The sequence below is a fragment of the Abramis brama genome, assembly GCF_963993115.1.
Source record: "Abramis brama genome assembly, chromosome: 16".
NCBI lineage: Eukaryota > Metazoa > Chordata > Actinopteri > Cypriniformes > Leuciscidae > Abramis > Abramis brama.
In genome coordinates this window covers 31,258,556-31,273,716 of record NC_139978.1, presented here as the reverse complement: position 1 = coordinate 31,273,716, position 15,161 = coordinate 31,258,556, and the positions used below count along the sequence as shown (strand labels likewise).

The following is a 15,161-nucleotide window of genomic DNA, read 5'->3' as shown; positions in this document are numbered from 1 at the left end:
AAAAAAAGTAAGATTAATATATGCCTACTTTATACAAAGTCAGAATGTCCAGCACTATGGACGGACATGTTGGCTTTAGGTCAAACTGACTAAACGAGCACAGAAGATTTTAACCAAGTCATGTGACCCACATACTCCAAACAGACTCAACTATGATATTGACAACAGTACTGGATAAAAAATTATTTCTCGTGCCTCCTACAAGAGACTAAAGAATATGTATCCCGTGGTACACGTTGCCTGTTTTAGGGTGAAGACAGCATGAAAACCAACAACATTTTAGGGGAGTATTTTAATTTGTATTAGGCTATTTTTGTTTTAGAAAGGGGAGAATTATTGCACTACTGTTCAAAAGTTTGGGCTTTTGTTTTTGAAAAAGATTCTTACTAATCATTTATTTGATCAAAAATACAGTCATGAACAGTTAGCCTATATTGTTAAATATTAGTGATTTAAAATAAGTTTTGTATTTTAATATATATATTTAAACTTTATTTAAAAATACAACAGTCATTACTCCAGTCTTCAGTGTCACATGATCCTTCAGAAATCATTCTAATATGCTAATTTGTTGCTCAAGAAACATTTCTTATTTTTATCATTGTTGCAAACAGTTGTGCTGCTTAATATTTTTGTCAAAACCGTGATGCATTTTTTCCAGGATTTTTTGATGAATAGAAAGTTCAAAAGAACAGTGTTTATTTGAAACAGAAATATTTTGTAACATTGTAATTGTATTTACTGTAATTTTTGATCAATTTAATGTGTCCTTGTTGAATAAAAGTACTAATTTCTTTTTAAAAAAATCATACTGAGCCCAAACTTTTGAAATGTTGCATATGAAGTTATTTATATGGTAATGGTAGTGATGCTCTCTCAATCAGTATGCACTACAGTATATTTTTTATTTTATTTAATCAAATAAAGTAAAAATTCCTCAACTTTAATCAACTTAGAATCGTTGTGCGGTTTTTGAAACGGTTCTCTTAAAATTGGTATGTAAAAGTTTTACTTAAGTGTTCATGACCTCATCACTTCAGAAAGTTTAAATTGCTGTATTATGAGCAGATCATAGTGAAGATGATGTTAAAAACAGTTGGAGTTCCCCTCTGTGATGGGAAAGATGAAGCTGTTAGTGTTTGGGCGTGGTTGTTATCCAGACGGTTTGAGTTGCTTGTTCAGGGGAATCTGCAGCAGTTGGTGGACTCACAGTGGGTGTGTTCCTGCTGTAACATGAGTGGACGAGAGGTGTGGCCACTTTCCTCACCTTTTATCTCATTCAACAGAAGGGACAGAGCATGCAAAACTGATACTAGATGCCTCCAGACAACCTTGGTGTCTTCTCGGTCAAATAACATGAGCCACAGTAACATACACATACAGTAACAGCCTACATGTATGGTTACATTCACTATAATTGTTTTCATAGTCTTCAATATGATCATTGTTTGTAGGACAACATTAAACAGGATGTGAAAATAATATAAAACATTTATTTATTTATTTTTAATGAATTTTTGTATCCAAAGAGAAAAAAATAAAATATACCGACTTCGAGATATATACCATATATCACCATTTAGCCAAATAATACAGAGATATGATTTTTTTTTGTCCATATTGCCCAGCCCTACCGCTCGGTCTAAGATAGTCTGAATATAAACGCTTATTGTAGATATACCCTAGGGATTCAGGATAAGACAAAAGTACTGTACTCACTCATTATTATGAATTTTGAACAAAAAAGTTACATACTAACTGTACCTTTAAGTACTTAAAAAAAAAAGTGTCCCGTTTCGTTGGTTATCACTGTCAGTCATCACAGTTTCCGATTCAGTCATGCATTTAAATGTGGTTGTTAATCCAGTAACTTTGCAGTGTACTTAGCAGCATGAAAAACTAAACTTGTATTCAGATTGTGAATGGGTAATAAACAGAAAGCAAGATATAGCCTAAGGCTGTCCATCTCTAAAGAGCAAGCTCACTGTATTTTGCACTCTTCTGAAAACTCTTGTCGTAATAAAACTGTCTTAACTGTACAATGAATCTCTTATTTACATTGTGTTTGCACAGTGTGCGTCTCATGTTGAACAAAGCAAAACCTCATTCGTTTTCAGCGGTGTTAAGCAGATTCTGACTAACTCACTGACTAGCACCTCTGATAGGCTATTGTGTTCACGCGCTCAACAGATATGATTGTGATTGACTGCAATGCTCAAAGCTTTAACAAACACTCTGTAAATTGAAACGTCTATCAGCGGGCACCGAATACACCCGGTACTTACCGGTACAGCAGCAGGACTGTCACAGAAAGACACAGTATGGTTCTGTTTGTTGATAGCTGAATTATGGACTTGTTTAATTCACTTTAGTGAAATTCCCATTAAGGGAAATGAATAATTACATTGATAGCTCTCCTACTATGTTAGCTTTTGTATGTAGATTATAGTGTGGAAAAGTTATCTGTGTGTGTGTATAGCAGAAGGAACACGAGTCTAAAATAACGCTGCCCTCCGGCAATCTGCTCGTTTATTCAAACACACTCCTTGCTCAGCCTAATATTTAATGCAAATGCAACCGGCTTGCTTACATATCTGGAAGTAACTTACTTTTTATTTAGTACTCATAAAAATTGATGAGCCATATTTCAGATGCATTGTGTTTTTGCCAATTATTCTGTGGTCCCATTTGCACATAATGCATTTAGTATTGTGTTGATTTCAACAGAAAAGGGCCTTGTAACAACCGTACCGTTAATTTTCCTTTCAACAATATGACCACACCTATTGCCCTGTGTTGCCCATAAAAATTCTGCATAGCACTGCAGTCTTTGGACTTATCTCAGCATTGTGCAGGATATTGCTCAGTAACTCACGATAGCCTCTAATATTGTAGAGATTCATATTTATATGTTGTTGTAATGTGGAGGGCACAGCAGTGTGCTTGGACCTGTAATTTGAGATGTATTTTTTGCTGTCACCAAGGACTAGCAGGTCTATCCTCTTGCTCAGGAATTGTTTTAAACTACCTTTACTTCTCCAGATTTTGGTTTTCGCGGCGTGTTTCTGACTAGTGCCGGGGGATGTATTGAATATTCAGAGTCAGGGCTCCAGACTAACATTTGAGAGCAGTAGCACCAGTGCCACTGATGCTCAACAGATGGTGGCGGTAGCTTACTTACTTACTTATGCCCTCCACCCCTCCCGGGGTATGGGCCGCCAAAGGTAGACCTCCAGAGATTTCTGTCCTTGGCCATTTTTTCTAGTTGACTCCAGTTGAAGCCCATCCTTGTGACGTCTGCGTCGAGTTCGCGTCGCCATGTGCTTCTTGGGCGGCCTCGCTTCCGCTTGCCTTGAGGGTTCCACCTGAGAGCCTGCCTGGTGATGTTTGTTGGCGGTTTGCGAAGGGTGTGCCCTATCCAACCCCATCTTCTCTTCCAGATTTCTACCTCCACTGGAAGTTGGCAGGTTCTTTCCCATAGATTGGTGTTACTGATAGTGAGTGTCAGGCCAACGAATGTGGAGAATCCTTCTGAGACAGGTGTTGATGAAGGTTTGGATTTTACTGTTGGTGGCCTTGGTTGTCCTCCAGGTTTCGGCGCCGTACAGCAGTACTGATTTCACATTGGAGTTGAACAGTCGGAACAGTTGGTGGTCAAGGTCAGCTCTCTGGAAGCCCAGATGTTCTTGAGCTGGATGAAGGCGCCTCTTGTTTTACCAATCCTTGCCTTGACATCTGCTTCTGTTCCACCATGCTGGTCGATGATGCTGCCCAGGTAGGTGAATGACTGCACTTCCTCCAGAGGACTTCCGCTCAGTGTGATTGGGTTGGTGTTGCTGGGGTTGATTTTAAAGATCTTGGTCTTCTCTTTGTGGATAATGAGTCCAACTTGTGCTGATGTGGCTGCCAACACACTGGTCTTCTCTTGTATTTGTTGCTGGCTGTGGGAGAGAAGTGCGAGGTCGTCGGTGAAGTCTAAGTCATCGAGTTGATTCCATAAGGTCCACTGAATCCCATTTCTGCGTTCGCTGGTAGAAGTCTTCATGATCCAGTCGATGGCGATGAGGAAAAGGAACGGGGATAACAAGCATCCTTGTCGAACTCCAGTGTTCACCCGGAAGCTGTTGGTGAGCTGTCCTGCGTGGATCACTTGACAGGTCATGCCTTCGTATGAGCTCTTTATCAGGTTTACCAACTTGGATGGTATGCCGTAGTACCGGAGGAGCTTCCATAGGACCTCTCGATCCACACTGTCAAAATCAAATCAAAATCAAATCAAGTATATTTGTATAGCGCTTTTCACAATACAGATTGTATCAAAGCAGCTTCACAGTATTAAAATAAAATAATACAACAAAGTTTGTTTCTAGTGGAATTTATTGATTGATAGAATAAAATTAAATATCCCCAAAATATATATTTAATTTATTTAAAGCCTTCTAATTTAAAGCCTTCTCGTAGTCGACGAAGTTGATATACAGTGGTGATTTCCACTCCAAAGACTGTTCCACTATGATACTACGTTGCGATCTGGTCTATACATGATCGGTTCTGCCGGATACCAGCTTGCTCATCTCGTAGTTGAGGATCGACAGCGTCTTTCATTCGCTCTAGGAGGATCCGATTGAAGACCTTGCCTGGCACTGACAGGAGTGTGATACCTCTGTAGATGTTACAATTGCTGAGGTCGCCTTTCTTTGGAAGCTTGATTAAATAACCCTCCTTCCAGTCATCCGGTATCTCTTCGTTCTCCCAGATCTTCTCAAAGAGTGGGTACAGCATCTCCACTGACGAGTTCAGGTCTGCTTTCAGGGCCTCTGCTGGTATATCATCAGGTCCAGCCGCCTTCCCGTTCTTCAGCAAGGTGGCGGTAGCACTGGGGGAAAATGTATCATAAAAGTTAATTTAATCATAAAATTACTATTGTTTTGCATTAAGTGCAGTTACTAATTGGATTAAATGTTTGTTAATTGGAAATCTGACAGTAATGCACTGAGCTTGAATTGATATCTTTTAGTAACAACCAAAAACTCATTTTTATTGAGGAAAATGTAAATATTCTACTCTTGTTAAATGTACCATTGTATAGTATCATACTGAACTGACCGACAGCTTCAGTGATTATAGTCACTTTAGTTGTTTACTATGTAATTCAGTCACAGTTTGAAGAAATTATTTTGTTTTTCATGAGACTTTGTGACTTCCTTTTTTCCACATATTAGGGAGAGGAAATGTCTAATCTATTGGGTATAGTGGTAATTTCATGTCTTTTTTTTGTCTTTCATGTTAGTTTTCCTACATCTTTGAACTTAGGTTTACAAATCATCACATAAAAAATAACATTAAAATTGGATAATATTTAGAGCTTTGAAGTGCTGGACAAAGCTGTTAACCAAACTTTTAACCAAACAATTAAATTTCATATTTGAAATCACCAATAAAATCTGACTTGAACTTCATCATAAATAAGGATGCAATGGATCACAGTTGATCCGTGATCCTTAATGAACCAGGCCCCACGGTTTGGCACACATGTGGTTCGCAGATTAACTGCTTAGTTTAACTATCATGGGGTGAAAGTTTGTGAAAGTGAAAAATGATCCTATCCGTATCTGTGACTCAAAAAATGTAATATGATCCGAACTGTGAGTTTAGTGATCTGTTGCACCACTAATCATAAATCTTATGCTCAAAAGGCATTAAAAAGTGTATATTTTAGGCACATAGTCCGCCATATTGTGTGTTGCAGTTTCCCCTCATTCATTCACAGTAATACGAGTGAACCGTCTATAGCCTTTGATTCTACGCATAGTCTTTAAATATCTGACATTATCTTCCAAAATGTCCAGAATACAACATAGCACTCACTGCATACTGTATCTCATAATGCAGTGTACTTGTATTACTTGACCTTCAATTTCATTGTAACTGTTGGGATTTGTGATATGTTTCCTTATTGTCAGCTAGGAGATAAGATAGATAAATAAAAAAAAAGGGGAAATTAAACGTGTTTTTTTTGTTTTTTTGGATTAAACCTAACCCTAACTACCATTCAAAAGTAATATTGTGAAATATGATTGCAATTCAAAATTGTTTTGTATGTAATATATTTTAAAATGTAATTTAATTCCTGTGATGCAAAGCAAAGCTGAATTTTCAGCATCATTACTCCAGTCTTCAGTGTCACATGATCCTTCAGAAATCATTCTGATATGATGATTTGCTGCTTAAGAAACATTTCTTATTGTAATCAATGTTGAAAATGGTTGTGGTGCTTAATGTTTGTGGGAACCATGATATTAGGCCTACTTTTTGAGGAATATTTGATGATTAGAAAATGCAAAAGAACAGCATCTAAACATTTAAAAAAAAATCTTTTGTAACAATCTTAGTCACTTTTGATCAATTTTATGCATCCTTGTGTATAAAAGTATTAATTTCTTTAAAAACAAAAGAAAAAACTTACTGACCCCAAACTTTTGAATGGTAGTATATATAATGAAGTCATGTGAAAGCAATGTAGCATGCTACTATTTGAAATCGTTGCGTACATTCTTTTTTTTACATGAAAATTAAAATATTATAATATGTATTTAGTTTATATTGTGTGATATGCAGTAAGCTAGTATTTCATTGACCTAGTTTCATTATCCTTCATTATCTTGTGACTCAGAAGAGGGCATTAAGACATGTTTAAGTTGCATCTCTGATCTTTTATTATTCTTGTATGGTGTTTTGTCTTTTTGGAGCTTGACATTCCCAGTCCTCATTTTCTTTCATTACATAGAATAGTGGACTGGCCTGGAAATTCCTCAGAAGTTTGCTTTTTTTCATTCCATGGAAGAAAGAATATCATATGGGTTTGGAACAACATGAGATTGTAAATGCATACATTTTGAGATGTATGTCAGATATTGTCATAAGGCTGAAAGTATTCAGGATCACCCAGCCCTTTTTTCTGACTCTTTATAGCAAATGTCAGCTTTTCTTTCTCTCAGCTTACAGCCAGTATATGGAGCACAACACCCTCCTCTGGACCCACGGAGACACCGTCCGTAAGTGCTGCTAGCTGGCGACTGTTTGCGTGCAAATCAGCCATATATTTTTCAGTTATTTGTTCCTTTACCCTCCTCATTCATGTTTTTTTTTTTTTGCATTTCAGTTGTGGTCCGAATCCATCTAAACATGTTTATTGAGTGCAACATTTCATTTTTTATTTTTGTTGTTCATTTGTCATGCATTTTCCTTTCTTACTATAACCTATCTATATAATATAGAGTGTGTGCAGTATAGCCGCGTTAAAAAGCTATTTTTTGTTTTGCTATAGATTAAAAGACACTCCGAAGCCCAGCAGTGTGAACACCAAATCCAAAAAACCCGCAACTTTTCACGAATTTGCCCGGAGCACCAATGATGCATGGGACCTTGATGATGAAGAGGATGACTGTATGTTCAGTCTCAAACAGTCTTCCCCTGTCCAATCACGATCTACGCCTCAGACGCCCCGCCTCACACTCTTCAAAGCCCCAGAGGACACAGAGCCACTGCCCCGCCTACCAGACAGGCAGGAACCAATCAGCACAAACCCAGATCAAGATGGACTGGATGTTGAAAATGGTCCAGCCAATGGCAGGGTGGTAAAGTCCTGTAGTGACGCCCAGCTGAATGTGAATGCAGGTATGCTCTGGTAGCTGTTGTTTTTAAGCTACACTATTATAAGAAGCTGTAAAATGTAAAATTATCAAATTTGGTTTTTTTTCCTGCCTGTATTCTGAAAAGTATCATCATTACCTAAATGCTGTTTGTTATACTGCTGGTACGGTTTTATAAATGACTTTTTGACTGTCCAGTCACAGACTGTAGATACTTTTAACTAAACAGTTTGAGGGCTAAACTCGATAAGGGTTGGAAAAGCGGGTAATATTTTGGGCATGCCTAACCTTAAAGGTGCTCTAAGCAATGTCACGCGTTTTTTAGGCCAAAACATTTTTTGTCACATACAGCAAACATCTCCTCACCATCCGCTACAGGGCTGGACTGGGACAAAAAATCGGCCCGGGCATTTTGGCCCAGACTGGCCCACTATATGATCATAAATACCACCCATCTTTGCACGCCCTTAAATATATGCATACTATCTCCTATTCCTTAAAACCACTAATGCCAGGTAATGAGTGAGTATAGGAACAAGTGAGAGTTAACAGATGAAATAAGTAAAAATTTGACATTTATTAATACAGTTGAACTATACTCCACAGTGATGAATATATATACAGGCATACATACATACACACATATTTTATGACTTTTACCATGCTTAATATTTGTATCTTTCTATCCTGTTTAGCTCGCAATACCCTGCAGAAACAACAGTCACTTCCTGTGCGTCCCATCATCCCATTAGTTGCCCGCATTTCAGACCAAAATGCCTCAGGAGCTCCTCCCATGACAGTGAGAGAGAAGACTCGATTGGATAAATTTAAGCAGCTGCTTGCCAGCCCCAACACAGACCTGGGTAAGCTTTAAAACAAACAATTAGTGAATTTTGCTTGCAATAAAAGTAAACAAAAAAGAGAAAGATTAGGGACTGTTTTTAGTAGGATAAAAAAAAAAAACAGGTCACTTGAGGGTTGCTTGTTAACTTAATTTAATATAATATAATAATGTCCGTCCATCAGGACCATCTCAAAACAAAGCCACAAAACCCCTTTCACGTGTGTTCGCACCTCGTTCTCCTGCCTGTTTTTCAGCCTCTAGCTGAATCTCTTTGCCAGGTGAGACAGTGTGGGATGACAGAATGGATGAAAGCCGTCCATGATGTTATCCTACTCTTCCTGAGTTCACGCTGAGAGGCCCTTCTGTTCTCCCCACGTTCTCCAACCAATCGTCTCTTCGAGTGCACCTGCGAGCTGGCGGAACAAAAACAAGTTTTGCGTGTGCCTTCACTCGTTTGTGCTGCTGATGCTGTAATGATGCTATCAAAGAGAGTCACTCTTCTTTGCTTTATAGTTTCAGCCTCCGCAGGCTCTGAGCTTTCTGAGCGACAGGCTGAAATCACGGGGGAATGAGAACCATCACTCATTGGAGGGGAAAAATAATGTTTATGCACGTCTTTCACAGCGCCTTATGAAAAATGTGCTTGTGATATAGTTGGAGGGGGTTCCCTGCACAGTATTCTGGGTTCATAATGGCTTCTGAGATCTTTCATCATTCTGCTATCATATGACGGTTGGCAGGTGCCCAATTCCATTAGTATTTTAGGAGCGCTTGAATATCGGTTTCATGTTTGTTCTAACTCAAAAACGACCCAGGAGCGACTCACCAGATGTTTCTCAGCAAGTCTTTTAAGTTTTCATAGACATTATGAAAAGCAGTTTTACATTCGCTGATCACGATGACCCAGAGGGCTTGGTGGGAGTTCACAAAAACAATCCTCAAAAAGTAGTGTAGGCTTCAGCACCTGGACAGATCGATGGTATTTGGTGTAATGGCATCCACCTGCAATGTAATGTTGTCTTTATAACGGTGACAAAATAAGTCATTGAGAATAGTTGAGTTGAAAAGCTCCACTCAATAAAAGAGAGAATGGCTAAGATTCACTATGATTTATCTGGTTTTCATGACTACAGTTATCTCTGCGCTCTATTGTAAGATTTGAAAGTACAAAACCATTTTTCTTTCTTTGATAGTGGTGCTTGCAAAGGCAAGGATATACCAGTCACACTTTAGCATGTAACTACTTGTCCTGAATTGTTTATTGATACTTTGTGTGACATGTTAAGGAGGTTTGTTTGTGTAAATTCATTTACGATAGAGCCTCGAGGCTATTTTGCAAACGTCTGAAGAAATTTTGTGACTGAGATTATAAACTGGTTTTATTTACTGCATCTAGAGTATTTCTTCAGTAGCTCAGAGCTCCTGAATCTCTATGTTTTTTGTTCATAGACATAGAAGAGAAGCAACAGGAAATACACTAATTAAAACAAAGCAATTCACATGAGAAGCAAAATTGATATAAACCTAATTTAATATACATTATTAAACGCATATATTTTTAAATACTTGTTTAATAATTTAGTTTAGTTTATTTATCCACTTGCTAATAATGTCTTATGAATCGATTATAATTTGAGATTTGTAGAAACAGCTGATGTGATAAACTTATTTCAGGATATGTTCTTTGAACACTAATGTTAAAGGGTTAGTTTACCTAAAAATTAAAATTATTTCATTAATTATTCACCGTTTCAAACCCATAAGCCTTTCGTTCATCTTCAGAACATAAATGAAGATCTTTTTTTTATTAAATCTGAGTTTATGTCCCTCCATAAAAACAAATTCATAAAGAGATCGTAAAACTAATCCATATGATCGCTTTATATGATAAACAGATTGAATTTAGGCTTTTATCCACATATAAACATAGATCAACGAACATAAACAGAAGCTCAACCAAACATGCTTGGCGCGTGAGAACAAACCTCAAATTTGTTGCGTAACACGAAAACTAACCTCACTGGTTCTCACACGCCAAGCGAACTTGCATGAGCTTCAGTTTACCACAACTGATGTGTGAGTTGAATAAATGTTTAAATGTGAGTTGATGAATCTTTAAATGTGAATAAAAGCCTACATTAAAACTTATCATCATCGAGCTAGACGATGACATAATTTTCTGCAGAACTGCTTTATAGATGAAATGAACTAATTTAATAATTGATGATCTTTAAAAGAAAATAGTGTCAATGTTGATTCAGTTCCGTTGTAGAGTTGCTTTACAGCCGAAATGAACTCTGTTAGCATCATTGAATCTTTTTCCTGTTATCACTGTAAAGCTGCTTTAAAACAATCTGTATTGAATAAAGCGCTATATAAATAAAGGTGACTTGACTTAAATGTGGTCTTCAAATGTCATGCCAACATCCCAAGCCATTGCTCGATCACCTGTGAATCGTGAACTTCCCAGCCTTTTCTTTTAAAGTCAATGTGCAGTTAAGTCTTATTGGAGTTGCTATACATCAAGGTGGCATGGCTGTGAAAACTGTGAATGTTTCACTAATTAAAAATAATTGTTTATTGATTATGTTGATGGAACTGTAAGTTAAGTGTCTCTGGACCTGTGAAGGCAGATTTAGAGTATGTCGAGCATGATTTTCTATCACAGAATATTAACAAATTCTTGAAGTATGCTTTTAGATGTCGATTAAGGCTGTTCAATTTCTTGGTCCACTTAATCTGATTCCAGCCCCCTCCTCCTGCCCCTGCAGGTCTCTTTTTACATTGTACTTTCGGGTCCAAACCGCAGTATGATTGTGTCATCCGCTTGAGTATTAGCAGCAGTCGTTTACCGCTGTAGCTACAAAACAACTCAGCAGTTTCATTGTGCTATTGAAGTATTTGTCATTTTGGATTAACTTTACACTTTTTGTTCATACAGAGGAGTTACGGAAACATAGCTGGTCGGGAATCCCTCGTGAGGTTCGGCCAGTCACCTGGAGACTTTTATCGGTAAGTATTTACTAGTACTTTTTCCTTTCCATTGCACAATTCTTATTTTAAAAAAACAGGTGAGAGGACAAGAAAAGTTGTGGAAAAGAGGGAAGAATTGGACTGAAATATGTTGTGAGCCATCTTTGAATTCATTTTGCTCACATAATAACCACGACACATGCCCTAACTACTAGGCCACGACTCTGAAGCCTTCCAATATTTTTTGTATTATTATTTTTATTATTAATAATATATATGATTCTTATCTGTTTTCTTCCTAGGGAAAATAATTTTGTGCTAAACATGTTTAAAACGTACTTATCTGAAATGCAGCCAAATGCATATTCAATTCAGTGAATACTAGCAAATGATAAATTATTGTTTATTTAATTACAGCATTAAAAATCTTTTTTTATCTACTGTAACCCAGCATCACAAACTTTGCGGTTAAATTGTGCATAGGGTGTGCAATAATTTTTTACGCTTTTCCGAGGGTATAAAACATCTGTGCCACTTTCAGTTTAATGTGTTATTGATTTGTTTTGCTATATTGGCCTTGCTGAGCACTTAATGTCAGCAGAAATGTGACTGTCATCATAGGAGGGGCAGAGTGGGCTGCTGTGTTATGGCTGTATGTGCGCAGATGTTTGGAGAATGCTTTACAAGCCTCATTTGCGTTTCTGTTGCAAACTTACACCGTCAATAGCACTCACCTCCGGGCTAAGCTGTACAAGCAAATCCCCACCCCGGCCCAGCTCCTCCAAGCTTTTGCTGCTTCATGCAATGTTTGCTGGGGGATTAGACTGAATAATTCTAAATGTACAAAGATGCAGAGGTGGATGCTTGCTGAATGAATGGTAGGGTGCCAAATAGAAGCGTTAAGTCTCCGCTTTTAATATTCAAATTATGATTATAAAGAGCAGCGTTTACGTTTTATTTTTGTAAGCCCAAGTCACGTTTGTTATGTCAGAATCGCATTGAAAAGCTGATTTTAAGATGATTTCGATTTTTACCATGGAATTTGAATAGATGTTACTACAGTTTTGAAGGGCCAGTGATGGGGCGAATCCAAACGAGCTGAGTTTGTGCACTTATTATTCGCCTAAAGCTACAGGCGTGAGCTGAATTGAGAGTGAGATTCTGAATGTACGTTATCATTTGTGTTCAAGCGCTCGGCAACTCTGTGTGTGCTCATTAAAACAAGAGTTGAGAAACAATGGGAGGGGAAGACACTTTAAAAACATCATTTTCAGAAACATGATGGAGAGTCGTGACAAACAATCTAACTGACAGTTCCACGCCTCCACTTCTGCTCTACAAATAGCCTGCACTTGTTGTCTGCTCTTTAGGGACTCGTCTGTAGCTACCAAGTATATTCTAGCAAAATTGCATCCTGCCTGTGTGTTAGTTTAGTCATGATTAGAAGTTTCTTCCTGAGTTCTGGATTTTTTTTCTCTTGACTTTTTGAGGTCTGAGGTCTGCTTTCTGTATTCTCAAATGCGCTTCTTAGTTAGTAGTGTTTGCTAAGGCAAGCATCATTATTATTATTGCTCATACCTAGAGTTAGGGGTTTGTTCAAATCCCTAACCCAAAATATTAAAATGAAGCAATTACTCTATGCAATGTGAATTACAAAGTTTACTCTGTGGACAGTATAACAGGCAACGTTTTGCCCCTCAGACAATATAATGGGGTGAACGCATAAAAAAACCCATAGACTTACATTGAAGGAGAGACCTGAGTCATCAAAAGGTTTTTTAAATAAATTAATACTTTTATTCTGCAAGGATGCATTAAATTGATCAAAAGTGACCCATTATTTTTAATATTTCAAATAAATGCTATTCTTTAAAAATGTATTACAGTTTCCACAGAAATATTAAGCTGCACACCTGTTTACAGCATTGATGACAATAATAAATAATTCTTGAGCACCAAATCAGCATATTAAAATGATTTCTGAAGGATCATGTGACACTAAAGACTGGAGTAATGATGCTGAAACTTCAGCTTTGCATCACAGGAATAATTGACATTTTAAAATGTTCAAATAGAAAAGTTTTATTATTTTCTCGTAAACGATCTTGTAAAATCGTAAGTTTTCATTTTGTAATAATATTTTACAATATTACTGTTTTTACTGTGTTTTTGATTTTTAAAAATGCGAACATAAGAGCCTTCTTTCAAAAGCGTAAAAAAAAATCACTATAACTTTTGTATATTTTGACTTGTAATCAGTGTGCAATGACCTAGCAACTGCATAGCAACCACCCTAGCTTCTAGATAATGTGATTCATGCAATTTGTTTAGTAAGGCACTTAGGTAAGAAAGCATCTGTAAAGAACTTAAATTAAATGTAACTTGCTTGATTTGCTTCTCTTGTTAGAAGGTGTTTGAAAAGTGTCATTTATATGAGCAGCACAAGCCATTAGCATCAAGTCAGTGAGATATTTTCTGAAAAGCATCCATTAATCATTTGAATTCAGCACAATAAAGCTCATCTTATTGAAATGATCCAATATGTAGATTTAAAAAAGATGAAAAGCTCTAACTTTTTTTTTTTTTTTTTCACATGGGACTGCAGTATTGAACTGAAGTTACATGTTACTGTTTTTAATATCTTTAGTTTGCATTATTTATAGGTTATAATTTGGTATAAGGCAAAATACACTTGGAAGACATGGAGAAAGTATGTATACAGCAGTTGTTTTCTCTATTAAATTAGCATTTCCTTTCTCCCTGTGATTCTCTCAGGGCTATCTTCCTGCCAATAGGGAACGCAGGGATCTGGTTCTCCAGAGGAAGAGGGAGGAATATTTCGGCTTCATCGAGCAGTATTACCACTCCAGAACAGATGATAACCACAGAGACACATACAGACAGGTAAAACTCAATAGAGGGTATGCACGTGACGTCACCGTCTGCCGAAGTGACTGCAGTTATGCCCACTGAGTGGCAAAAAGACTGAGTGGCAGCATTGGATTTCAGCGAGAAACACAAAACACATCTAAAATGGGAACAAGCTTTGAGATTGACTGCACAAATAGATTTGACAAGAAATCTGAGGTTTATTTTTACAGACTGCCGAAAGCTACAGAAAAGAGAAGCAAATGGATTGCTGCATTTCCCAGAAACAACTAGACTGTGCGAAATGTGGATTTGCAGTTATTTTGTCAATATGTTGAATTTTGGGGTAAAATCATATCCTATATTGTAATGAACTATTTAAACTGATAGTCGTTTGTTTTACTCACGTTTTCGCAGTTTCCCCTATTGACTCCAGTCACGCAGCAGCTCTTTTGACACTCAGTCCGGCTGAATAGCATGTTCCGGCAGTGCATACCCTCAATACATAAAAAATGGGAAGAGTTGGTTGAAATTGACCGTTCTGACTTGTGCATAATTTCCATGATTAATACCTTTATCAATCCACTGAAAAACAGTAACAGAATACTTGAAACAGTGTTGCATAATTAAGAGACAATTAATGTAATTCTGTTATTATTCTGAAGAACATTTAAATATTTGAAGATTTAAATGTTTTTTGAGATCTTCACATTAGGTAATGTAGATGTTTACGAGTGTTTTGGAAAAAGTTTTGCTGAAACATTTTGGAGTTCATTGTGTACATTATTATGTTTATAATAATTTATAATGTCTCTGTACCACAT

At 37.1% G+C, this 15,161-nt stretch overlaps 1 protein-coding gene across 2 annotated transcripts in view; it reads left to right on the top strand.

Moving 5' to 3' along the window:
* The window catches only part of tbc1d22b (TBC1 domain family, member 22B), a 47,824-nt gene that overhangs the window by 1,480 nt on the left and 31,183 nt on the right, over positions 1-15,161 (top strand). Inside the window, exons 2-6 of one of the 2 annotated variants that reach the window (XM_084086395.1) lie at positions 6,999-7,055; positions 7,328-7,677; positions 8,348-8,515; positions 11,438-11,508; positions 14,245-14,373. In XM_084086395.1, the coding sequence (XP_083942521.1) occupies positions 6,999-7,055; positions 7,328-7,677; positions 8,348-8,515; positions 11,438-11,508; positions 14,245-14,373 (775 nt within the window). The remainder of the gene's footprint in view (positions 1-6,998; positions 7,056-7,327; positions 7,678-8,347; positions 8,516-11,437; positions 11,509-14,244; positions 14,374-15,161) is intronic. The other variant, XM_084086396.1, reaches the window with a different exon arrangement.